Source organism: Pogoniulus pusillus, chromosome 1 (assembly GCF_015220805.1).
Source record: "Pogoniulus pusillus isolate bPogPus1 chromosome 1, bPogPus1.pri, whole genome shotgun sequence".
NCBI classification, from domain to species: domain Eukaryota; kingdom Metazoa; phylum Chordata; class Aves; order Piciformes; family Lybiidae; genus Pogoniulus; species Pogoniulus pusillus.
Genome location: NC_087264.1, coordinates 27,848,332 through 27,875,484, shown reverse-complemented (window position 1 = coordinate 27,875,484; position 27,153 = coordinate 27,848,332). Strand labels below are relative to the sequence as shown.

Here is a 27,153-nt window from a genome sequence, read left to right as displayed (position 1 = left end):
CTCCCAAGTGGATCTGTGGGACAGGGAGAAAGAAAGCATTGCCAAACCACAGCTAGGCACCAGCATAGTCCTACAGAGTAAGGACTGCTGTGTCCTGGTATTTGATACAGAGAAAAGGGCTTGAAAAGCCCTCGTGCCAGGCTTTATTTTAACAGCCACTGCTGTATAGTCTGAGGTCACAACCTGTAACTAACGAATTCAGAGAGATGGTTGACACCAGCAAGATGTCTTGTGTAGCCACCTTCCTTCACCCAAAAGTACAAAGAAGTAGAGGAAACCTAAGCTGTTCCCAAGTGATTAGGGCTCTGCAGGAGTAAGCCTGCACATCATTTCCCTACAGAGCGTGGAGGAGAGCAGGATACTGTCGAGCTAAAGACACTTCTCAAGAAACTCTATTTATGGAGCAGGTTTCTTTCTGTTTTGTATGGCCACCATTATCTTTTTCTCTTCAGGTGTTGATCTTATTTGTGCGTTTTTTAATTTGCCTCCCTGCCTGCAGTTTATCACCTTAAGAAGCAGCAGCTGGAAGGAGCCAGAGCACGGCTGCAGAGTCCAGAGTATAAACTGAGCAAAATCCGCACATCAGCCATCATGACAGACTACAACCCCAACTACTGCTTTGCAGGGAAGGCTGCCACGCTGAGCGAGCTGAAGGAGATCCCACGGAAGAACATCTCTCTGCTTCGGTAAGGCTTGCTGCCGTGGCGCTTCTGGCGCGGGAGAGGTGTCCTGCTCTGAGGCCAGGAGCTACCCAGGGCTGGGCGCTCCTTCAGAGAGCAGGAAGGAAGATACTGCACACTGATTGGAAGTTTAAAGGAGATTCTATTTACAGTGCACATGTGCAAAAGGCAGTCAGGTGGAATGGATACATCCACACGCTGGGCCAAGGTTATCAGACTAAATCGGTCTAGAATCCTCCACCCCTTCCACCCTTGGCAGGCCTGAGAGTAGGCCATAACTGCTCGCCCTGTCTCCAGCTTAGGCCGGCAAGGCCCCAGCAGGCCGCATGAGGCAGCCCAGAATTCCCTGCCGGCTAGAAGCCACCTCCCGCACAAACAGTGAGATAGGAGGGATGCACTCTGCCCAGGGAGAGCAGCGCAGGGAGGAGAGGAGAGAGTGATATCAGCCAGGCACTGGCTTAAAAAGCTGTGATACCGGACAACAGAATAGATTAACAACATTACAGCATCCTGAGACCCCCAGATCCATCCTCTGGGATGCGTCTTGGTCCCTGTAGTTTTCTTAGGGGAACCTGGGACACCTCAAATTGTGACAAGAAAGGCAGTCTGGAGCAAAGGCAGAGGAAGGGCTCCCTTGCTTGTTTTACCCATCATCAGGTACCCAGGAGAAGAGGACAAGGGCCACCTGTCTCACTCATTGCACAGCACCCAGTTCAAGCCAGCCAAAATAGGATGGATGTGACACTTTCTACATTCTCTAAGATGCTTTGATTGCATGAACTTCTCAAGCAGAAGTTTAAGTTCACGAGTCTCCTGTTCTGTGTTCCCTCATGCAGCATAGGTACCACCTCTGTGCTTTTCCATGATGCCCTGGGTTACACTTAGCCACCTGCCAGTAAGACCCTTCCAGTTCTGTAGCGGTGCTTCTTGGTCAGCATTTCCTGGGCCAGGGCAACACGTGCCAGACTGCTCTTTGGCTCCCTACCACCCAGATGTTGTTGATCAAAGTTATGTAAACTTTAGAAGAAAAGGCCTGGCTGTTCTTGTGTACTGTCTCGTGCCATCTCTGAAGACACCAGCTTGCAGCTGCCATGCTCTCTTCTTCTCCATTTCTTTCTTGTCCTGCTACTGCCACCCTTGCTTTTAAGGCCCAAAACTTCAGAAGGCTGCTTTATTTGTCCAGAACCATTAAGCATCCAATCCCCCCTTCCCCTTGCCCCCCATGCTTTAGTGGCAGTGACAGGAAGTAGTGAGAAGTTATTTTCTGAAGCTTTGAGCTGAAAACAAAACTCTGTGGTTGCATTCATCTTTTACAGCAGGTTTTGCTCCTGTTCTTGGACTCGCTGAAGAGAAGAGCTTTGCCAGTGCTGTATCCAGGGGCACAGTAACATCTCTTCTCTCTTTTTTTTAACATCCAGGGCACTAGGACATGGTGCCTTTGGTGAGGTTTACGAGGGAACTGTGGTGGGCATTGCAGGGGATCCCAACCCTCTTCAAGTGGCTATCAAGGTCAGTACCCACATGTTTCTTAAACCACAACAATTACCCATAACAGCCATATTATCTGGTTACTTCCAGCTGGATCTTCATGTTTAGCCCATGCGTAATGACAAATGTATGCGTGTGATGGAGGTTTCCACACATTGCTGCATCTAGGAGTTATAATCTTTGATTTTTAAGCTGTACAGCAGTAGCAGCAGGATGAAAGTAAACCATCTGTCTTGTTTGCTGCATGTCTAATGACTGTAAGTTGTGGTCTAATGAGGAAGAGAATCTAAAAAGGGGGGAATCTGTTTCATAAGCTCCATTCTCATTGCTCAGGAGAGATGGAGTCAGTGCCCTCAGATGGAAAGTTGTGATAGTCAGTCACCTGGATCCAGATGGCATAATACAATTAGTTAGCATAACAAATTCTCCACCAGCGTAAATAAATATAGCTCCCTTCAAGTCAACACAGAAGCATCAATTCACTCCAGCAGAGAATCTTCTGCCACAGTGATTTATAGATCAGAGTAGGCAAGAAACAAAGGAAACTTAGGGGGGAAAAAATTGCAATAAATAGACATTTTGGGGACATTGGAGACCAGAAGGAGATTTCTAAGTCTTGTTTGAAGAAGATAAATCCTTGGCAAGTGTTAGTATGAACCATTTATTTGACAGCAAACAGTAAGCACTCATAGTCACAATTATTAATTCTGCATTTCAATGGTTTTGAGTACTTTCTCCTAAGTTTTCACATGACCTTGTTCTATTTAATTGTTTTGTTGTTTCTCAGTCACATTTCCTTTATACTGGAAATAGTGTTTGTCTCCTATATGTGAAACTTTGAGGTAGTCCCTTATTATTGCACACTGTTAAATATGCTGCTGGGCATAGACTCTGTGATATCTTGCTAATATCCATGTCATTAGTGGCAAGAGATAACAGGCTGTGGCTTTCCATTAAATCACTGCTGTTGTGTCAGCATTTGTCAGTTAGCCTTGAAGTTAAGCTTGTGACTCAGAGAACCAGATCTACTTCTATGAGTTCAGACAAAGAAAGTGCAGCCTTCGTTAATAAATAGGAGTTCTATTGTTGTTTCTCCTGTCACAGAAATCACAGAAACATTCTGGTTGGAAAAGACTCCTAGGATCACCAAGTCTAACCATTATTCCTGCTCTACAAAGTTCCCCTTCCAATATATCCTGAAGTACCACATCCAAAGAACTTCTAAGCACAGCCAGGGTTGGTGACTCAACCACCTCCCTGGGCAGCCCATCCCAATGCCTGACCACTCTTTCTGTGAAAAAATGTTTCCTAATGTTCAGTCTAAACCTACTCAGTGGCAGCTTGAGGTTATTCCCTCTTGCTCTATCACTATTTACCTGTGAGAAGAGACCAGCAGCAGTCTCTCCACAATCTCCTTTCTGGTAGCTGTAGACAGTGATGAGGTCTGCCCTCAGCCTCCCCTGTCTTTCAAAACCCTCTAAAACAAAAAAAACAAGGTGAGAGGATCCTTCATTCTGGCATGTTGTTAGCAGCTTCCCTGTGGCACTGAACAAATGCTTATGGAAACCCAGAGCAGACACTTGCCAGCAGCTGTGACTTCCCAAAGCAGTTTCACTCTCCAGACTGGAGGAAACACCTCAGGAGAGTGGCAAACAGAGGTAGACTGGCATGTGGTTCAGTTGTGACAGCCAAGGGAGGATGTCACTGAATCACAAAATTAACCAGATTGTCCAACCTATCATCTAACCCTTCTAATTAACTAAACCATGGCACTAAGTGCCTCATCCAGCCTCCTTTTAAACACCTCCAGGGATGGTGACTCCACCTCCCCAGGTAGCCCAGTCCAATGCCAATCCATCTTTCTGTGAAGAATTTCTTCCTAATGTCCAGCCTAAACCTGCCCTGGCACAGGTTGAGACTGCGTCCTCTTGCTCTGTCACTGGTTGCCTGGGAGCACAGCCCTGTGAGGAGAGGCTGAGGGAGCTGGGGTTGTTCAGCCTGGAGAAGAGAAGGTTCAGGGGAGACTTCATTGCTCTCTACAACTACCTGAAAGGAAGTTGTAACCAGATGGGGGTTGGTCTCCTCTCCCGGGGCGAATGGACTAGATGAACTTTAAAGGTCCCTTGCAACTCAAACCATTCTGTGGTTCTATGATAAAAAAATCTACTTCAGCTGTTCCTTGTTCTAACTTTGACTACCAAATGGGGCATGTGTGGCCCAGTCAAGATGAGTCCCTCCTCGTAGATTCCTGAAGTCATTCATGTTTTATATTCATTCTTGTTTATTTCATTTGTTTGTTTCTTTTTGTTTTGGTGGTCACCTAAATGCTCTCCCTTCTTTGGTGGGATTGTCCTCTCTGTGTTCACCTTCCAACAGACTCTACCAGAAGTCTGCTCTGAGCAGGATGAGATGGATTTCCTGATGGAAGCACTGATAATCAGGTATAGTTCAAGGTCTTTATACTGATGATGAGTAGGGAGCAAAAGAGTAATGCAAGTAGTAAGAACCATTTATCCACTTGCTTGGGTTCAGAAAGAAGATGCAGCAAAGATTTAGATTGAACATGAGGAAGAGATTCTTCCCCATGTAGGTGGTGGGATGAGGGAATGGTTCACCCAGGGAGGTGGTGGGGGCCCCATCCCTGGAGGTTTTTAGGGCCAGGTGGGCTGGATGTGGCTCTGCACAGTCTGATCTGGTGGGAGGTGTCACTGCCCATGACAGGAGGGCTGGAACTGGGTGGCCCTTGGAGTCTCTTCTGACCCTGATAGTTACATGATTTTTCACCAGATGGCATTTTAGTAGGATATGAGTTAGTGATTTAAGCTACTTGCCTCAAATAAGGTAACTGAGATTCTTTTGTTGCACATCTGTTGTGGTTTAATGCCAGTAGGCAACTCAGTCCCGTGCAGCAGGGGGCAGGAGAAGAGAATCAGAAGGGCAAGAGAACTCATGGGTTGAGATAAACCAAGCATAACAGGTAGAGCAAAAGCTGTGTGTATGAGCAGAGGCATGTAAATTCATTCAGCTCTTCCCACCAGCAGGCAGGTGTTCAGCCACCTGAGAGAAAGCAGGGCTTCATGTGTAATGGTGACTTGGGAAGACAAACACCGTCACTCCAAGTCAGCTTCCTCTTTCTCCCCTCAGCTTTCAGTACTGAGTGTGACATTATATAGAATGGGATATCCCTTTGGTCAGTTGGGGTCAGCTGTCCCAGCTGCGTTCCCTTCCCGAGTTTTAATCACAAATCCAGAGCCTACATATGACCTCCCATGAAGAAAATACATGTGGCCTACATATGACCTCCCGTGAAGAAAATTAAGTCTATTTCACCCACAGCCAGTACAACACCTAAACAAACATTTCCACTGGCTGTTTCTGCCAGTCACGCTCAGACGCATTTTGCACAAGCAGGTTCTGCATTTGAAAAGGTTTCCTTGTCAAAAAATCCTGTGGCCCTCTTACTAAGTCCAAGCCATGTCCCAAAGCACTTGCCTAAACAAGATTTCAACGATGAAATGGAAAGTGATAGGAAAGCTAATGTTTAGAGCCACATATGCAGTGACTCAGAAGTTCAGCCTCTTCAAGAACAGCACCAGGGTGCTACAACACAGGCTGTGTACCAAGGAGGTGAGGTGCATCTAGGGCTTAAATTTTATTATCTCTTGTGACCAAATGTCAGAGTTTCTGTAAGAGCAAATTTGGCAGCTGAAGAAGGGGAAACTGTGGGCAGCTCTTCCCATTGTGGCTTTCAGTTGGTCGCTGAGTGTTTGTGCAGCCTTTTTGCTCTTCCTACCTGTAGACCTGTTTGCTGTACGTAATCACTCTTTGCACTGAAGGTCCTGTATTATTTCCCTTTCTTTCACAGAAACAGCCATGGGGATAAGGTAGTGAATATAGTGCTGTGTGTGTAGCTTGTCCAGGTGGAATACAGCCCTTCTCCCAATGTGGCCATTTCTCTTAGATGTCTCCTGCCTTTTGATGTGTTTGCAAGCTTGACAGAACCTTTGTAAGGTCTCATCTTTGTGACCTCCTGACAGTGAGCTATGGGATCTGTAAAACTCGCCTGGAAAAGAGCAAGCCTTTCCTAACACCACCTGGCTTTAAAGTATTCCAGTCCTGGAATTTAGTTCTTTAACCCAAATCCATAGTATTAAAACAATAATGCAGTTAAGGATGACTTTGAAATAATAGTATAGTCAAGGTTGTTTGTAAGTGATCAGAACTTAGGCCTTTTTTAATTTGTGCAGCTTCTTTTCTCATTGTGTGGCCCAGCTCACACCTGGATGCTGTTTTTATGCTATTAAAGCATGAATCTCGTGATACAGAGCCACTTTGTGAAGCCTGCAAGAACTCTGCCAGATGAACAGGATATATGTTTTCTTAAAGAGCAATTTCAATTGATTACAGAGTGCTTTGATTCACTTAGTAGCACAAGACTCTTTTGCTTCCCCAACTTCCTTTCCATTTTTAGTTCCTGTATTATCCAGGTAATCACTATCCAAGGAAAGATGCTGATTTCTAATGACTGAGGCTTACTGAGCTTCTTGACAGTCTCAGCTTTCTTCTGTAAGAGGCAGAAAGCCACCACACAAGCAGCGGCTGCAGTGGGTATTAGTTGAGCCTCTCTTTAGCTGAGTCCATCCAAGTGAACAGCAGTATAGTTCAAATAACACTGAATTAAAACCCTCACTGCTCAGGACTTTTTTTCCCACACATGCCAATAATATTTGCAGTTTTTAAGTTCACAGCTTTCTTTGCCCTCTCACATCACCCCATCTTTCACTCAGGTATCTATTGCATTGTCTCTCCACAAACAGACAGCTCGGCTTTTCTTTCAACAGAAGGTATGAAAAGATGAAAGCTTTCCATGGGTGAAGCCAGGCATAGGCACAAACAAAAAGGCATTTTTATATGCCTGAAACAGGAATTTATTTGGTAACTTGCACTGTATCAGATTTGCTTCAATCCAGGTTGTCAAAGACCACGCCACAGTGAGTATGATGGATCTTGGTCAGGTACTAATGCTATCTTTCTCTTCTGTGTTGCTGTGATCTTGTTTTGCAGTAAATTCAATCACCAAAATATTGTGCAGTGCATTGGTGTTAGTCTGCAGACACTGCCTCGCTTCATTCTGCTCGAGCTGATGGCTGGGGGAGATATGAAGAGCTTCCTGCGGCAGAATCGACCCCGGATGGTGAGATATCTTCCCTCCTGGGACTGTGGTTGATTTTAGTATGTCTATTTTTATGAATTGGGTCAAAGCACTGAAGCCAAGCAGGGCTGTGTCATGCATCCCAGCCCCTGTAAACTTCTGGATATGTGTGTCTGCTTGATGCGAGCAAATGTCCCTGAGAGAAAACGAAAGCAGTGCCAGAATTCCACTCTTGCTAGCTGAGAAGGGAAGTGTTCAAATCTTGTCTTGCCATTCCAGAGTTCTTTGTCAAACGAACTGCAAATGAAGGGGCTTTCTTTCCCCAGTGTCTGAGGAGCTGAAGTTATGGCACTGATAAGCAGTAGTGCAAATTTGTAGTACCAGGGTCCTCAGCAGGTGTGCATCAGCGCCATATGGACATGCACACATTTATAGCAGTTGAAGAGCTGAACCTGCACATAGTACTGTGACAGGCATTGAAATCAGTGCAAATTAAATTATCAAGTCAATTGTTTCTGTTTTTAAAGACCCCAACCCTTTACGAAAAACTGTCCTGAGGTGTTTTGCAGATTATCTCTGGTTTCTAGTACTGTATTGCTGCCAACCAAGTACAGTGAACTTCTGGAATTAATTAGTTCCCGTGTTCTTCTAATGAATAGCTGATTCTAGATATGTTTTCTTGCAATGTGTGATCCTGGGCATCTCTGTTAAATAGGGATCTCAAGTAGAGTTGAATGGAGGCTTCCTCTTGTACTGAGGTGGCTGTACTGCCTGCCTACAGGGCAGGAGGAGGCTAACTGGTGCCTGATGTACTCCTACACCACACAACGCAGTTGCACAGCTTCTCCTCCATACAACACCCTCCCTCCTGCCTCCCACATAGTTATGACAATACGGCCTTGTGTGTGCATGCTCCTGTGTTTATATTAACATGTAGCTGAAAGATCAAGCTTAATCTCTTAATCGTCTTCATACAGGAATAAATGCACTAATTAAATGTACTTGCAGCAGCATAGCAGCACCCAGATGGAGGAACTTGTAGATCCTTATTTTTGGCATCTATACTGAAAGTTGTACAGTTTCTGTTAGTAGATAAAGTCTGTGGGCAGCAGAGAATAACAAATACTCTGAATAGTACATACAGTTTTAATGCAAACAACTGTTATTTTTCACATATGCAAAAGCAAACTTGCTGTTCTGTTAGCAAATGCAGTAGCTGAAGCCCCCCTAGTACTGGCAAAAATGCCCCTGCACACATTTTCAAACCAGAACTAGCCCTGTCACTAATGTATTTCCCTGGCTGAAGAGAGAATTGTGTGCCCATCACAGCCTTCTGACAGAGGGATCCCACAGCAGTGATGAGGTCTGGAAGCCTGTGGTTCCATTTCTCCTTGTTCTTAATTTCCTCTCCAGAAATGCCTACTCTATAACTTCCATACTTCTCTCCTTGTCAGAGAACTTTGTACAACAATTTGCCTAGCCAATAAACCCACTACTCGATGGCAGTAGTGTGTGTTATGTGGCTTGAGCATGAGAAATTACAGTGATAACAGCATCCAGAAACAAAAGCAGCCTCAAAAAGAACTATTTGCAAGACACTCCTTGGGCTTTTGATCAGCAGTGTAGTAATTTCTCCCCACCTTTCCCGAGAGGTACACAAATTCCTGAAGAAGCACCAAGGAAATTTCCCTGTGGGGAAGTTAATGGTGGGATTCTGGAGAAAGATGACTTCAGTGTTCTCAGTCAGGGAAGTGCTGATGGTAAAGGGCTTGTACCAGTCCTGAAGTCCTGTGGTAAGGCCTCCCTTTTTAGCACATTCCTCCTGAGGGTAATCTCTGTCCTTGCAAAAGAATGTAGGAGCTGATGAGTGCTGACTGCTGGTGCAGAGATGTGTATTTGCTCTCTCTCCAAGTTAACTGCTAAGTTTTGTCGATTAATTTATTAACTCTTTCAAAGTGGATGTATGTTCTTCTCTTCCATCTCACCTTTGAAGTCTGACTGTCTTTCGATTTTGTATCCCAGCACCAGCAAGAAATAGTTCTCTCCCTGCTCTCTTTATTAGACTGTTCAGTGCAGCCATGGATCTCTCACCAGCTTGCACTTTTTGTGCTCTGGAAAACTTAAATCTTCTGCAAGTTTTTTTTGTCCTAAATAAGAATTCAGTAATTTTGTAACTCTTTGATTTGCTTGTTTCTCTTTGCTTCTGGCTCACTTAACCCTTCACCCACACTGCATGTATGTCTCCCCCTTTCCATTCTTCTGGCCCTCTCTAATTGCTCCCTGCCTGAACTATATTCTGCTCCTCCTCCACTGTTCTTCCCTTACATATTCTGTATGTCCTTTTCCAGAATCAGCCATCCACACTCTCAATGCAGGACCTGCTGAACATAGCCAGGGATATTGCCTGTGGCTGTAAATACCTGGAAGAGAATCATTTCATCCACAGGTGAGGAGTAACAGTCCCTTCTGATGTGTTTCAAGGTGCATGAAGCTCACACCGTGCTATTTGCAACGAATCACAGAATTGTCAGGGTTGGAAGGGACCTCAAAGATAGGCAGGGACACTTTCGACTAGGTCAGGTTGCCCATAGAGCCTGGCCTTAAAAACATCAATAGATGGGGCTTCTACCACCTCCCTGGGCAGCCTGTTTTAGTGTGTCACCACCCTTATGGTGAAGACAGGACTAATCTTCAGAGGGGAGACAGAGATTTTTCTCTATCAATATAAGCTTGTACTTAGATGTCTGGGCTGATGTCACTGGTTTGTGGTAGGTGTTAGGCTCTGAGATGCTCTTTGCACTGTTAGGGAGGGAGGGAGGGCTGGCTCTTCTGTTCGCAGTGAGCAGTTGCAAGTGTGAATTTTCAGGTGCCTTCAATGTAAGCACATTTGAGATTATCCAGTAGTCCACTAGATGGTAGTGTCACTCTGTGTTAGCTTGCAAGGTGAGTCCATATAATTTCTCTCTTTTCTGAAATTCTTATCTTAATGTTTTCCCTAGCCCATCAGCATAGGACAGCTCATCAGGTTTGAACCACTGGCTAGAGAAAAGTAGAACAGGGTTAATAGGAGGTAAAGACTCAAAATATTCCTTCTTGGTTCAGCAGCTGACCTGCTCTGTGGTCTTGGGGAGCCTGTGTTTGCTTGTTCCTGATTCTTTTTCCTCTTTTGTAGAGAAAAAAAAAATTATATGGCAGGCTTCAGATAAGAAGAAAGTATTATAGAAGAGGTAATGGTTATTATAGGTAGCCTTTTAAAACTCCCAGTTGGGTGTTAGACTCCTTTGCTTCTGATTAAGAGTTATTTCAGTCTCTAATGTTCTCAGGCATAGCATCCAACTCAATTCCTTCTCGAGTTTGAACTCCATGCTGAGTTCAGCCCTTTTGTATAAAGGAAAGTGGAGGCCTGCTCACAGGAGGGTCACACAGGATCCAGCTAAACCTGCATGCAGCCTGGGAGTTATGCAAGTAGACAACTGATTCACCCACGCACACATCACATGTACGCATGCACGACACTGCACAGAGCAGAGGCAGAGCTAGGCAAGAGTGGGCAGAGACTGGAGGAACTGAGGGAAACAAGTGGGAAGCAGCAATTGTAGCAAAAAAAAAAGCCTTGATACTGAGCAATGGGCTGTGTTACGGCTTTGTGGCTAGAGCAGCTGAGAGTTTTCAGTCTCCTTTATGTTGGAACAATAGCTAAATGCCTTTGAAAAAAGGATTTGAGCTTTCTGTCGTTAAAATAGAGCAGTAGGAGCATGCAAAAAAGTTTTGGCTCTTGGATCTTCTACCAGGCACCTGAGAGCATTATTATTCTAACTGGAAGCTCAGTTAGACGCTACAGTTTTACTCTTTTTGGTTTAAGTTCTTGCTGCCACTGTGATAGCCTTCATCAAGTTCAAGCTACCCTGATCTATTGAATTTATGACAAGGGCTGTTTTTTTCTTATGCTGTAAGAAGTCCAATAGAAACTCAACAGAATAGACCCATTTTCATTTCTTCTGTCAGGTAGATGTTCCCTGGCTTTCTTACCACGTCACTGAGCCCAGCAGTCACCTTTTAAAGCTTCTGACATTTATGTCAGAAGCTTTAAGACAGAACAAAAGGACATAGTCTCAAGCTGTACCCAGGGCAGGTTTAGGCTGGATGTTAGGAAGAAATTCTTCACAGAAAGAGTGACTGGCCATTGGAAAGGGCTGCCTGGAGAGGTGGTGGATTCACCACCCCGGAGGTGTTTAAAAGGAGACTGGATGAGGCATTTGGTGTCATGGTTTAGTTAATTAGAAGGTGTTAGATGATAGGTTGGACTCAATGATCTTGAAGCTGTTTTCCAACCTGGTTAATTCTGTGATGTCAACAAATAGACAGGAGAGCTGTTACTGCTCAAGATCAATCTCTATTTCAGGGGATGAAGAACTAGTGTTTGACTCTTTTAGCAGCATATTACCTAAAAAAAATACATATATCTCTGGGAAAATGTTTGCACTTTTAGAACTCTGGTACATGCAGCCTGGGAAGGGACTTGTTTTGGTTTAGCCACAATTCAGGAAATTAATATAGAAGGGATTTAATTGAGGTGCTGTGTTAGTATCTATTAGTGGTGTCAGTATTGCTTAGGGTGGGGTGAGAAGGGAAGAACATTTTCATTTCAGACAGCAGGTATCCTAGGGTGAAAAGGTGCAGTTGTGGAGATGCTGCTGGGGGCAAGCTTCAACATACATGAATCACAGCTGATGAGGGAAGACAAAACTGAGCTTGATTTCCAAATCCTGAGAGATTTTTCAAGGCTGGAAGTGGGAAGAAACATGTGAGTTGTTCAAGGAGCTCATTTTTCTTGGCAGTCAACAAAAGCCCCCCAACCACCTCCCAGTGCTATGATTTTTAATGAGCTCCTTTTCAGAATGTGTATCTAAAATGAACACAAAGCCTTCAGTCTTGGCCACACAATCGTCGCTGCCACTCGTCACAAGCAAACTGCTGCTCCCATATGTAGCTTTGCTTAGTTCCACAGGAGATACCCAGAAGCAGTAAAGCAATAGTTTACTGAATCTGGTCCTACATTGACTTTTCAAGCAGTTTACTAAGACAAGCCAAAAGCATGACATCTGTAACTGATGGAGGTACTGCTGAGATGCCAGTGCAAGAAAGAAACCTGTCATGACGTGGTTGAAAAAAAACAACAAGAAGACCAGGTCTCTCCTTGGTCTGACAAAGACCTTGTCTTTTGCCTTACAGAAAGGAGATGGGAGTGGAGAATGCAGCTTAAGAATTGTGGTTAATTAAAATGATAATGTAGCTGGCATAATTTCTTATTTTTAATAAGGCTCTTCTCATTTGTGTAACGATGACTCAACTAAGACTTGCAGGACTAGGTCCAATGTTCTTTATTCCCTTAGCTACTTTAGAATTAGAATTAATAATTACTCCTTTTTTTTTTTTTTTTTTCTTTTAAGAGATATAGCTGCAAGAAATTGCCTTTTGACCTGCACTGGAGCAGGACGAATAGCCAAGATTGGTGACTTTGGGATGGCCAGGGATATTTACAGGTAAGTGAAAGGCCATTCCAGTCCTGAATAACTTGGTCATCTCATAATACTCAGCAAGAGTAAATGCAGGGTTCTGCACCTGGGCTGGAACAATCCTCGCTATCAGTACAGCCTGGGAGATAAGGTGATAGAAAGCAGCCCTCTGAAAAAGGACTTTAGGGTGCTGATGGTCAAGCAGCTGGACATGAATAGACAGCATGAACTTGCAGCCCAGAAAGTAAATCACATCCTGGGCTGCATCAAAAGCAGCATTGCCAGCAGATCCAGAGCAGCGATTCTGCCGCTTTGCTCTGGGAAGACCTCACCTCAAGTACTGTGTCCAGGTCTGGAGCCCCCAGTACAGGAAGGACATGGACCTGATGGAGCAGGTCCAGAGGGGGGCTATGAAAATAATCAAGGGGTCAGAGCACCTCTGCTATGAGGACAGGCTGAGGGAGCTGGGGTTGTTCAGCCTGGAGAAGAGAAGGCTCTGGGGAGACCTAGTAGCAGCCTTCCAGGGGGCTTACAAGAAGGATGGAGAGAGACAGTTTACAAAAGCCTGTGGTGGCAGGATGAGGGGCAATGTCTTCAACCTAGAGAAGAGTAGATTTAGATTGGGTGTTAGGAACAAGTGCTTTACTGTGAGGGAGGTGAAACACTGGAACAGGTTGCCCATAGAGGTGGCTGGGGCTCCATCCCAGCAGCTATTCAAGGTCAGGCTTGACAGGACTCTGGGCAACCTGATCTAGTTGAGGATATCCCTGCTGACTGTGGTGAGTGTTGGACTAGATGACCTTTGGAGGTCCCCTCCAGCCCATACTATTTTATGGTTCTATGATTCTATTCTATCATCTGTTTCAAGCTGTCTCATGGAATCTGAAGCAGGGGAACCATCCACTATGTGTCTGAATTTGATTACCAGTTAACTAAGTGGGGTTAGCAGGCTGTAAATTAACACATCTATGCCTACTAGCCAATATACTTCAACTGCATTTATTCCAGACTGGGCCTCATGGAACACTGCAAATGCATAAGGCCACTTAACCAAGCACAGGAAAACTTATTAGCTAGTAAATTCTAAATAACCTTACATTAAAAACAATCAACCAACCATAATTTGCCATTTATGATGTTAAGAAGCTGTGTAAAGCATTGGAAAATTTAGTGTCTTCAGCTGGGCACCTACAACACCCTCAGTTTCCATCCCAGGGACAAAGAGGGTATAAAATACTGCTTGGCTGCACTATCTATCTGTGTCACTGACTTTTCCCTTTCCTCACTTGGCCCTGCTGCAACGTGCAGTCCTTAGCTGCTGTTGCTGTGGTGATCTTTTATATGTCTGAACCCTTTCAGAGTGTGTGACGTTCTTCTTGTGTTTTATCTTTCATAGGGCAAGTTACTACCGCAAGGGAGGGAGAGCCATGCTTCCTGTCAAGTGGATGCCCCCAGAAGCCTTTCTAGAGGGCATTTTCACCTCCAAGACTGATACCTGGTAACAAACATCTTTTAATCGCTTCTGCTACTCAGTGATAAGGGTCAAAAAAATGTACTGCTTAAGACAAAACAAACCAAACAAAACTTCAAACAAACAAAAAAACCCCAACAAAATTCTCATCAGGAGCCATAGAAAATGTTAACATTTCCTGGAAAAATATTAGAAACCTTCCCTCTGCATTCAGTAGAAGCAGAGCTAAAGGATTCTGAGTAAGAATTAAAATCTCTAATGCAACCAGAAGTAATAAATATTCCCCATGCATCATGTGGATTATCAAAAAAGGCAATCAAGAAATTAAATAAGGCAGTTTTATAGAATCTTAGAAACCTTAAGGTGGGAAAAGCCCTCTCAGATCATCCAGTCCAACTGGCAACCCAACACTAATGACTACTGACCCATGCTCTGAAGTGCCAGGTTTAGTTTCTCCAGAAGTATCAACTAAAAGTTGATTCCATCAGACATTTCCCTCATCCCTTAGTACCTGCCACTCAGTTCCTATCAGTGGCAAGACCTGCTGTAATCATGTAAATTACTCCCTGTACCACGCAGGGTTACTCATTTGTAGCAGATTTGATCAGAATTCCTTGCTAGCTGCAGAAGAACCAATCTTTATGTATTGACTCCTCATTTAATTAGATTTTTCTTTAAAATAAGCACTGCAGCACATCCATGCCCAGGTGCTGGGGAATGGAAGGTTTCCAGCTGCTTACAAATTCCTCTCTCCCTGCACAGTGCTTCAATACACTGTGCTGAGCCATTCCCTTAAATGCCACACTGACCCAGTTTCCTGAAGCTGTTAGTGATGCCGGAAGACAAAGGATTGCTTATCAGCACCCAACTGTGAGCTGCCAGCACTAAACGAAGAGCCGCAGTTCCTGTGACAGTTTAGTGTAACTTGTGTACTGGAAATTGCTTCCACCTTTGCAGCAAATAGGCTCCTGAAATTCTCATCTTGCTGAAGTCCTCTTGACCCCCCTGGTTCTTTTCAGTGGCGCTGCCTAAACAGACCCATGGATGTGAAAAAAGAGAGCAGCACTATCGTGACAACAAGTAAATCCTCCTGCCTTTCAGTTTCACTGAGTGTCTCTTGCTACATTTTATTCTTGAGCATCCTCTTCCCAAACACCAATTCAAACATCTTGAGCCTTCCCAAGTGAGGTAGGAATCTCCAAGGCAGATCTAGCAGTTGTTTCCAGATAGACCATACACAGCAAAGGGTGCTCTGCAATTTCCTGCTCTAGGAATAACAAATGCAGCAGAGAAAACAACTTTGGAATTATTCAAGTATTTTGAAGCCTCTGCAAAGCTACTTTTGGAGCTTGAGCAAATGTTTTGATTGATTGGGTTTTTTTATATCAAAGTTGACTCATAACCATGCTAACTGTACACTACTGTAGCTGGTCTAGAACTTCAAAAGTTTGTTGCTGTGGTGCTAACCCCACAGCTTCATGCCAGGTTTGTGGAGCACAAATGAAACCTAACTGGCATTGTTGGCTGGTTTCTGACACAGGTCCTTTGGTGTGCTTCTGTGGGAGATTTTCTCTCTAGGCTACATGCCCTACCCCTGCAAAACCAATCAAGAAGTGCTGGAATTTGTCACCAGTGGAGGAAGAATGGATCCACCAAAAAACTGTCCAGGACCAGTGTAAGTATTTTACCTACTACAAGCCAAAAGATACTGGCTATTGAATAGGTTAAACAAAGGCATCTAGACACCTTCAGTGAGGGAACAGCGACTGCATCTGCTGTTAGGTGGGTACTATTGAACGTCTCTTGAGACAATGCCTCTCACGTACAGCTTAGAGCACTATGGCCTTTGCTTTAAGCAGTGGTTTCCTGCTGTTTCGGGATGCAGAAATTACATACCTGCTTTTGCCGTCCCCTCCTTAGGGCTGAGTGCAGCTCCTCTGGACCCATGCCCACTTCACACTGAAACACACTGTACACAGTTCTCTTTCTTGACTACATGTTTTTTAAACTTGTGTTAAGGTACCGGATCATGACACAGTGCTGGCAGCACAGCCCAGAGTACCGGCCCAACTTCTCCACTATCCTGGAAAGAATCAAGTATTGCACACAGGTACTGGTCTTAAGTATGCTGGTGGAGGATAACGCATGGAATGCCAACTATCCAAAGGCAGTAGACTAGCTTCAGTGCCCAAAACAAGAGTTGTGACAGTCACATCTAATTACTTTCCCAGTTGTGGTGGTGCTGTAGATTCAACTGCTCTTTTCATCAGGGTTTTCCAGTATCCATCTTCACTCACCCACCTTCAGCCCAGCCAAAATGAGATGATTCTGTTTGCTGTGCAAGTGGATGCCTTCAGCTCTTACCTTGTTCTGTAGCAAAATGCCCTTCACTCTATGATGGAAAGGTATTTAGAATCTCTTTCAAGGTCTTCCTTCTGACCTTGCCCAATGTTGCTCAAAAGCCACAGCTCAATTGGCATGGAGGGGAGGTGGGAAAGGAGTTGGCACGGTGAGCTTACCATCTGGTAGCATTTTACAGCAACAGGCCTGCATCCAGCCTCCTGAGGGGAGAAATTACATAGTAGTGGCCCCCAGCTCAGCCACTGATTCCAATAAAGCACAACCCCTGCCCACAGGGAGGATGTAGATTAGAGAGCATTTCTGCAGGCCCTAACAGTGTGCGAGGTCCAGCTGGCACACAGCACCTTGTATGACCTGCAGGAATGTTGCCCAAATCTGCTGTCAGCCTCTGCCAAAAGCCTGTTAGCTCTCAAAGCTATTTCTCTTAAAAAGCAAGTGTGACAGTTGTCACCCTGGAGGTGCTCAGAGCCTTGTCTCTCTTCTTTTTTCAGGACCCTGATGTGATCAACACTGAGCTGCCCATGGAGTGCGGCCCTGCACCAGAGGATGAAGGGAGTACAGTTATGCGCCCCAACATTTCCAGTGGGGTAGTGCCCCTCTTAGTAAGCCCTTCTCTCACACCTCAGACCACACCTAAAATGTTGGACTCCCACCATGCTGGTCACAAACTTGTACAGTGTCCACAAGAGCTACTGGTAGAGAACCTGAGCAACCGGACCACTCGAGGGCCCAGCCTGCCATGCCTCAACGATTTCAACAGTGGGTCCTGGTTTCAGCAGAGCTCGAACCAGAAGCTGGAGCTTAGCAATCCACCAAGCCACAGACTTAAAAACAAAACGAAAAATCTTTGGAACCCAACCTATGGCTCGTGGGTGCTAGAAAACATCTGTCACTTCAGCCCTGGCTCCAAGATGAAAGCAGCTCCAGAGCGAGAAGATTCAGGATTTGATGGGAACTGCAGCTCTTCTCCTAGCTCACGGGCATCTCCGTCATCTCCAAGTCGAAACAACTGCCCTCACATGGAGATCAGTGGGGTTGAACTGGTGAAACTCCAGGCTTTCCCCTGTGGCAATGTGAATTATGCTTATGATGACCTGTGCTATAGCAGTGACCACCAGCCATCAGCTTTGGCAGAGGTCAGAGCAGCCGTGCTCAGGAGCTCCAGCCTGCACGGAGAGGAGAAGCCTCTGTATAAAACAGAGAGAACAGCGAGAGAGAGGGACTCTGGTCTGTCTTTGTCAGATGACCTCAGTGTTACTCCAGTGTAACAGAAACAGTTCTTCCACAGGTTAGGGAGCGTGTGTTCCTGGAAGGACTGCTTCCTATTTCACTTACTTCCTCCTCCAGTTAAGTTCCTTCAGATGGGTGGTGTTTCAACATCAGCAATGTTCTGCTTCCTCCTCCTACCTTCTGGAGCTGCAGATCGTTAACGACAGTTGCGTTTCTATCTCTGTCCATCAAATATGTTCCACTGAACCAGCTTAGAGGTGGAGAACAAGGGCATTGCTGCTCTGACTCGGAATACAACACTTAATGAAAGGACTTCTCAGTCTGCTCAGGTGAAAAGAAATGGACCTACCATCCAACCCCAGCATTTGGGTGGACATAATTGACTGACACATGTTGTGCTTCTTTCTGACTGAAGAAACCAAACCCAAATGCTGTGCCAGCAGCAACCAGTTTGCATAGGCTGCTATGTTCCCAAAAGCTTTTGACAGTCCCCATGACTGACTGACTTACTAATGATGTTCCGTAAGAGAGGTAAATAAATAACAGCATCAGATTTACTAGCAGATCCCATGAAAAAACATAGCAGTGAAGCTATTGCTCAAATTGGAAGCAACAGGAAGGATGAGAGAAAAACAAAACCAATCCAGGCTCCTCTGAGCATGTGCTTTGAAAACAAGCAATGAAGAGGAAAATAAATGTGCTATTAACAAAAAACTGCTTAGTGGAGCTGATAGAATCCCTCTGAGTAGAGAAGGAAATTGTGCTGCTTGTCTCATGGTGTCACATTCCTCAGCTCCTGGTGTGGAAGGGGCAAGTGGTTTTTCAAGAAAGGCTGAGCTCATGGTGCGATGAGAAAGGGAAGGTCATATCTTTTAATGGACTTCAGTTTTGCAAGTACTTAGACATTCAGCAGTTATTTCCTGTGCTGTGTTGGTAAGCGTTAAGCTGAGGTTCTCAGGTAACTGTCCAATATTTGGTGCACTGCTGCTCCCCTTGGTTTTAATACCAACTCTTTAAGGCAGGAACAAAGCGATGCAAGAGATGGGGGGAGTGAAGGAAAATCTACTACAAGCACCTTACAGTGCCCACTGCACAGGAAGGTAGAATAGTTCAGTCAGTTGAGAAAGCTAAAATCATGACTTGGTTTTGCATACCTGGTCAGGACATCACCACTTCTCACCTGGCAGGCCTACAGACTTGCTGATAAAGGCAGTTGTTGCTTAATTTGAAGACAGATGTGCCCTTCAGCCTAAACTGATGTTTACTGGTTAAAGCCTGCAAAGGAGGAGACTGGAAAAGTAAACACTTTGGATTAAGCCTCAACAGTCTCGGAAGCATTTTGTCTTTGTCCCACTCTGGACTGCTGCACTGCCAACCTACAGTGGTGAATTACACACTGCCTCATGAATCATCAAGCTATTGTGGTGAGATATCAGGTGTAGACTTTGGTTCTGTATCTGTTCTAAGCTTCCTATAGCTTTAGGTCTTTGACTTCAGAGTAGTTTTATATACTGTCCTTTCCAGACCTCTGTGATGAGGATGGGCACCTTTCACAGTGATTCCTATGGAATGGAAACAACTCAAGTCGATGTGAAATGACAGACGGTCAGAACAGAGGTGTTTCTACCTGCAAATTCTAGGAGTGGTGTGGGGACTGATGGGCTTAGTGACCAAGGGAGGTGGCTAACCATGCATCCTGCTCTTCTTTCCATTTCACCTTTGCTTTAGCTCTCTGGCTTCTCTCATGTTTACCTCATTGCCTCTTCTATCTTACGTCCAGGAACTGTTACAGCCCAGTTAAAGGAGGCAGGAAAGCACAGTTAGCAAGGAAATTTTCACATTATCTCTTCTTGCAGCGACTAACATTTATGGTCACATTTCAGGCTTGCCACCTCTGGACCATGCTGGTCAAGAGTAAATCTGCTCTCAGCTAATTGGAAGAACATCACTTTATCTTCAACATCCATACCTTTTGGGTTATGTTAGCCCTATTCAGTAGTAGGTTGGTTCCACACCCTGAGGTAAGCTAAAAACCTCTTCAACATTGTGACTGGGTGTTAGCAACTCAGCACCTTCCTCCCTACATCTGTGATAAGGCCATAGTAGAGCACAGTGACCCTAGTTGAGATGCAGTGGATGTGACACCAGACCACTTCCCAACCCTTGTTTGCAACAGGTACTACTCCAAGCAGAATACTGGTGGCCATGGCCATGCCTTTGCAGGCTCACTGAAATTCTTTAGTTCTCCTTAGTATTTCACTCCTCTCCAATTGCCCACTCCTATTGATGGCCAAGTTGTTCAGAAGCCACAGGAAGTTAACACCACTACCTTTTCTTCCTGCAGACCTCTTATGAAGTAGCAGGCACAAGACATTCCTTCGTTTTTTTGACATGCAGAAGACTACATAATACCGTAAGATTCCAGCATGCAGCAGACAGAGGCCCTGCTCTCCATGTGGTCACCCAGCCCGAGCTGCCACTGATTCCTGCGTACACAGCACTTGCCTCACCATAATGACTTTAGGAAGGTCGATAGTGATCAAACAAGGTAGGCCACTGAAGAGGGGCACAGTTCTGTTAGCCAAGACTGGCTGTGGCACTGCTACAGATACATCTTCATTTCATTAAAAAAACCAGAGCGCTGCAGCACTTTGGACAAACTCCTCTTTCCACTGACTAGCTGCATTTTCTGGTCTAGTGATTAAGGATGCTGGAATGAAGGTTGGACTGAGTGATCATGGTAGTCCTTTCCAACCATAGCAATTCACAGCAATTAGATGTAATGCTGAGGGATTTGGTTTAGTCAAGGACTTGTCAATGCAAAACTAATGATTGGACTTGATGATCTTGAAGGTATTTTCCAATCTAAGAAATTCTGTGATTCTGAGGTTTTTTATTTACAGGAAGAGGCTAGTTAAAGCTGTGTTGAGCCAGAATAAAAAACTCCATCCTGCCCAGTACCTAATCTCTGACAGTGACCAAGAGCAGCGTGTGGAAGGGCAGCTGTAAGAGCAGACTTTGCTGATTTCCACCAACACATAGCACTGGGATACACTGAGCCAGATGCAGACAGAACATGCAGCTGCCAGCACCCACTGGGCACTAAAGGAAAGAACTGGGAATTTTAAAAGTATTTGTATTAGCAACCTGAATTTTATATAAGGTCTTAACTCCTTCAAATAGAACTAAAGGTAAACTGCCTTCTGTCAGCACAGCTGCCATGAGTCACTGACAGATTTTCTGTGCATAACTGATCTTGTAGCTGCTTTTTAAAAAGTCCTCATAGATAATGAATTTAAAATTAATAACCTAGAGAAAATCATGCTAATATTGCTCAGGTTGCAACAATGAAATGTTACATGCTGTCCAAACCACACTACCCAAAAAGAGAAGTAACAAATGCCATGACACACACTACAACCTTCAGCCCTGCAGTTCTGAGACTAAACGTCCTGTTCACAGTCACAGAACCGACAGTGCTCAGAAGCTACCATTACAAGACACAACTTGACTGAAACTGGTTTTTCAGGAGACACAGTATCATAAGGTGAACACAGTATCAAAATCAGATTCCTTTGGCAACTGAAAGTCAAAAATCTGATTTAATTTCCTAGAGGGAGGGAGCTGAAGATCTGGGATTGGTTCAATCCTGTAACGTATGTGAAGTCTTCCAACACTTTCTCACTGCAGAATCAGCCATTACAGGATCATCACAAATTGCTTGTCCTGCTGGCTGGCTGTCTTCTAACATGTTACCAACTTAGTTTTAGATTTGTGTCTAGAGTTATTGGCTTTTTTACTCCCCTCTGGGCTCAGAATTAGTATTTTATGTTGCTTCATAGAGCCTCACATCTACATTTTAAAGAGGGAACTGAAGTACGAAAGATGAGCTAGATAGCAATGCAAATTTCATTTTGCCTTTCTCTGCTTTCTTTTTGCATTGGTTGATATTCTCACTTCTGATTACTTTTTCATCCCCATTTATCTTTAAAGTAACAGATTTTTTTAACAGCACAGATTTAAGGTGGCCCCCTCATATCAACCCTTTTACTAAGTTCCCCACTCATTTGCCAATGGGCAGCTGTGCACTAAGGCAGCTTTGCAAGTCTAATGAAATAGTTAGAGGCTTTTCAAACATAACTTATTCCACCTCCAATATCTTCCCACTACTTACCCCAAAGAGAAGAAAACACTGCTGCTGGGAGAACAGTTCTCCCCAGCATACTTGCATCTCCACAGCTGTGTCAGCCAAGGACCACACCTCTTCAGACCCTCAAGCAGCAGAGCGCTGGAAGATAGTTTGCCTTGCAAACATGGCTGTGCTCTCTTCTTCTGGCTGCCGACCCTTCTCAGTCTGACGCAGAGACCTTAGGCATGACACAACATCGTTAACATCTTCCCATCTCACCACACGGTGTTTTTTGAGTCAAACTGGTTCTGATTTGTCATTACCTCTGACCATGGCAGCACTTCTTGCCAAGGGCATTTTGTGGGTGACTACAGTATATAAGTAGGTGACACAGCTTCTATGCAACTGAAAGCTGGACAAGCGTGCACTGCTACACTTGCAACACAAAATAGAGATGCTCGCCATGGCTATTTGTTTCCCTTTCTGCTAAGTACTCTTTACTCACAGGTAAGAGGGTGCTCTCTCTTGCTGTGAAATGTCTGCCAGTTCTGGAGGACTGACTGCGTCTTCCCTGCTGCCACACAAAACTGTCTGGAACAGTTCACAGGTCAGAGTCTGCCAAGTGCCTTTTGATGTACAATTTTTGGATATACTGTAGACTATACACTGAATTTTTGGAGACAGAGCTTACCTGTAAGGAAGCTGTGGGGCTCTGTGTGGATCAGGCTTCAACACTGACATGCCTTTTGAAACCAAGCTCTAATGTTAACTTGTAGATGTTTTAGAACTGGTTTCGTTTTAGGAAGTAGTAGATGGTGAAGACTAAAAGCACGAGGAATGCTGAAATACATAGGCTTTGTCCCATCCCTAAGGAAATCCTTCAAGAAAAGATCACAGAGGATGTCTTTTTTCCTTCAGTCTCATTTATTTAGTAGCATACACACTTCAGAGTAACAAGCACTCAACCAATACAGTCAACGTGTAAAGCGACCATGGTCAGCTTTGCATTGTAGTGTTCAGAAACGGATGCATGTGGATGATACAGGCTATTTGATCTCAGTACCTTAATAATAACAAATAATAGTAACAACAGCAATAAAAAAAATAAAATAGCAAGAGCCCTCTGAGATACTTACGGGTTCGGTCCAACTCCCATGGAAAGCTTTCACTGTACTAGGAACTGGATCAGATGCTGCATCAATTCCCCCCATGGAAAATTAAGAAGGATTTAATTTTTACCACTTTGGTTACATTTCATCCAAATATGTATCCTTATAGGGCTCCAGCACCCATCATTTTTAAACTTACTTAGCTGATGTATCTCTTTGTGCATTTCTTTCTATATTGCACCTTCCTCCAAAGAATCTCACAGCATCTTGAAGTGACCAGACAGCCTCACACCACTCCTGTGAGGTAAGTAGGTACCATCCCCATCTGTAAAATGGGAACAAAACTGAGGCCTAGGATAGCTGTCCAAGGCCAAAAAACTGCCATCACTGGCAAAGCTGAGGGAGAAAAGTCCTACTGCTAGATCCCAGAGGAAAGAAGCAGCTACAGCAGTAAGCATTGCTGCCTCCAATTAGTGAGTTTAAAGTCAGAGGTTCAGCACCAAAGTGCCTCTGGGCTACCACATCTCACCATGCTGTGGAAACTAACCTGTGCTCTCAGTGCCCCCACAGTGAGGCCATATCTATCTCAGCAGAGGCATTCAAAAACTACATTCTGGACTTGTCTGTGAACAAGCACCTCAGTTATCATGCATCAGCACTTCTCTGTTATGTGCCTGTTCATCATCCATGGTGAACGGCAGCTACGTTGCTTCCTCACGCTAGCCACTGAGCGTACACAGACAGGCACTCTGGGCCACCTGATGTGAACAAATCGAGGTATCTAATATACCTTGTGGTAGTTTGCTCGTGAGCTCAGGCTCCAACTCCTTACCGCTCCAGGGCTCAGTTGCAGTCCTGCGCTTGCAGTTTGCAAATAAGAAGCTGCCACTTTTTCTCCTTTCCCATAACAGCAGCAGCAGACTCTGGCTTCTAATCCCTTAGAAAGCCAAAACTTCAAAACTAGCTTGCTACAACCACTTATCATCCAAAATGCGTTTCCAGACCAGGGGCTGCCACAGGAGGGCATTTGTTTTTTTCTCTGACCTTTTCAACTACTGCAGAAGAATGGATCATTCTGCATGTTTCCCCACCAAGACCACAGACTAAGCCACTCAGATCATAGCAGCAGTTTTGGGGTCTTTTTGAAGCAACTGGTACCACATCACTGCTAGTTCTCCCTTAGAAATGAGCAATCATTCTAGAAGTTTGCCTCAAACTCAACATTCTAACAGGTAAGCGTCATCTTGTACCCTCTAAATCCAACCACCCCCCAGAAAATAAGTTACACTGATGCAAAAGATTCACATTTGTGGTAACAGAGTAAAAGAAACTCAAGTCTGAAGATTAATTAGGCTAACCACTAAGGAATTCTATCACCTTAACCGTCTCACTGCTAACTTTTCTCTCTTTTGTTTTGCTTAAAGTATGGTAGGGGCTGCTTGCAATTGCAGCCTCATAAGGAAGCCACAGTTATTTAAGTTCTTCCCCTAAGACCTATTTACTTTCTGTTCTCCTTGAGCATTTGCTGGTTAACTGACCAGGCCTGCTGGCTGCAGGAAAGGAGGATCACTTTCTTTTTTAATTGTATGAAATTTGCCACAGATAACTGCATCATCTCATAGTTCAAAACTTAGGAGGCATCTAGAATGTTGTGACCTGTGCTCACTATTGCAGGCTTGCTGTCACCTAAAAAAAAGGCAGGTGTAAAACCTCTGAAATATCTGAGTGGAAACTTCACTAACATACCATCACGAAAATAAAACTGAGGGGGAGTCTGGGAGGCCACAGAACTATCTGCAAAAAAATAAGTTTCAAACAACTTCAGGTTTAGAATGAAAACATTTCCAACATGTCTTACCTCTGACAGAACCTGCTCTGTCATCCAGCTTTCAGGTCACAAAAGAGCCTGAATTTTTAATACTGCTGTTTGGTTTAGAGGTGATGAAAAAGCCATTAATGCTGACTGCTTGCTCAGTACAGTAGTGTGCTAAAGTAACTCCTTTCTGAAATGGTTTTAGGCTCTTCAAATCTAACTAACTACAGACACTATACATAGATTCCACTCCAGTTCTGAACTCCACTGTTTTTTTTTCTCACAATCACAATTGTTACTGAAATAGTTTCCCAAACCATGGAGTCACCTTCATGTATCCTAAAGAAGTTCTCAGAATCTCTCCAGAGTGCCAGCAAGAGACGGCAGGCTCCACTCAATGTGCATTGCTGGGCTTTAGCTGTTGAAAGGGGATTAACAATCAAATAGTAAATGTAAGTCTTGCTCTCAGTTAGAAAACTGCATCATCACATTATCAATGTTAAAATCTGGAACGTGAGTGAGGATGTGAATATTGATAGTACTTACACTGCTAGGGTTTAAAGAATTGTTCAAGTGACATGGGGCAACCAAGGGAAGCCATTATGAGCAATCGCTTCAGTCTTTCTTCAACCTCAACACTGAATTTTCTGCGGCTGGGCCTGGGCCGCAGCAAAGGAACAAACCACAGATGGCCCCACCAGTCCAGATGGGTACTAGGGATGCAATACATTGACAGTCCTTCCCCCAACCTGCTCTGAGTTAACAGCTGATACGTGGGAGGAAGGATGCCTGGGAATTATCATTAGTGTAATGCTGTGAATGCAGAAACTTCCCTTTCCCAACCGCTGTGCCAGTCTACGCACTTCAGTGGCAGCATCCTATGTGGGAAGAGAAGGTGGCCATGTGCATTAGAGAGAAGCCAAACCCTGATCTTCAGAGATCACACTGGCTGCTGGCCACTAGTGTGCATGTCCACATGTGCAGGGGAGTTAATCTTTAAAAACAGAGGCCCCCTTGTAAAAAAAAAAAAGCATTATTTCCCTGGTCTGATCTTCAGAACTGCAGTTCAGCTGCAAGAGGCCACACTTGCCAAGGTAGGCACTTTCCAACTGCCCACCCAGGCTGAAAGTCAAATGTTTTTGGAGACAATGGGTTGCTATTCTCCCCCTAGAGTATCTGTAATCTCTTGAGAGGCTACATAAAAATCAAAGGCTGTTCCTGGATAGAAGCGAATAGAGGGGAGGGGAGGGAGGAAGAGAAAGAATGTGAACAGCAGTTTCCACATCCAGCCACCACCAACTGCTGCCTCCCTGTTATCACCACCCATTTCCACCTTGTGCACACTAATACAGCACAGCACAAATTATTGGTCCAACCTATAGTGTACAAGGGAGCAAGGAGACTTGCAATTGTGTGCATGTGTGAGGAGGGAGTTATAAAACTATGCAATTCCCTGAAAAATGGTTATTCCTACCCTGAATCCTTAAGCATTTGCTCTGGCTCACTCAGAGGTAAACTGGAGTCCCATCTGTTTGACAGAAGTCAGAATCATTCTGGTTTACTACACAGACCTCTTGACTCATGCTGGTGTGATTCCTGAGTATGGAGATCTTCATTCTCTGAGAACCAGTCCGAAGTGAGGCTGGTACAATACAGACCAATCTGGAGTTACTGAAGTTCATGGAGGGCCAATGCAAAGTCATTGTTCACTAAGTGCTGAGTTCTGGATGCAGCTCCCTCTGCTCTGACCACCTCAGGAGTTTGAAGGAAGTTACAGGTTTCCTTCTAACTGAGCAACCCCAGTAGAGCAGAAAGTTACAGAGATGCCCTGCAAGTTTTGTGCTGTTCTCAACTCATCTTTCAGTGATGCTTTCCAAGATGCCGATCAAATTGTCCAAGCCCAACAAGTACCCATCTTCCCTGTTGCCTTCTTGCCAGGGGATCCTGTGATCCAGTGTCTGCCCGTCAGGGAGAAGGGTGGTCTTTCCAAAATCGATCAGCCACACATTGGCATTCCCAGTGCCATCGTGTACAAAAAGTAGTGAGCTTCCAACGACCTGGAAGACAGATTGAAATGATGTGGCTGAAAACACATCCTGAACTCTCCCACCATTACTTAACACTTCCAACTAAGATGGCCTTCTCAGGTAACCCTCTCACCTGCAACCCAACAGACTTTGGACTGCATTTATACACTGACAATT

The 27,153-nt window shown here is 44.6% G+C and overlaps 2 protein-coding genes across 3 annotated transcripts in view; one reads left to right on the top strand and one right to left on the bottom strand.

The window, feature by feature from the left end:
• LTK (leukocyte receptor tyrosine kinase) overlaps positions 1-19,221 on the top strand; it is a 175,688-nt gene extending 156,467 nt beyond the window's left edge. Inside the window, 10 exon segments of the mRNA XM_064146069.1 lie at positions 500-686; positions 2,099-2,189; positions 4,545-4,609; positions 7,233-7,362; positions 9,669-9,766; positions 12,771-12,863; positions 14,233-14,334; positions 15,848-15,982; positions 16,327-16,417; positions 17,160-19,221. Coding sequence (XP_064002139.1) covers positions 500-686; positions 2,099-2,189; positions 4,545-4,609; positions 7,233-7,362; positions 9,669-9,766; positions 12,771-12,863; positions 14,233-14,334; positions 15,848-15,982; positions 16,327-16,417; positions 17,160-17,936 — 1,769 coding nt within the window. The 3' untranslated portion in view covers positions 17,937-19,221.
• Positions 19,222-22,932: 3,711 nt separating this feature from the next.
• The window catches only part of ITPKA (inositol-trisphosphate 3-kinase A), a 43,674-nt gene continuing 39,453 nt past the window's right edge, over positions 22,933-27,153 (bottom strand). For both annotated transcript variants that reach the window (XM_064146059.1, XM_064146060.1), the window contains one exon: positions 22,933-27,006. In XM_064146059.1, coding sequence (XP_064002129.1) covers positions 26,803-27,006 — 204 coding nt within the window. In that variant the 3' untranslated portion in view covers positions 22,933-26,802. The remainder of the gene's footprint in view (positions 27,007-27,153) is intronic.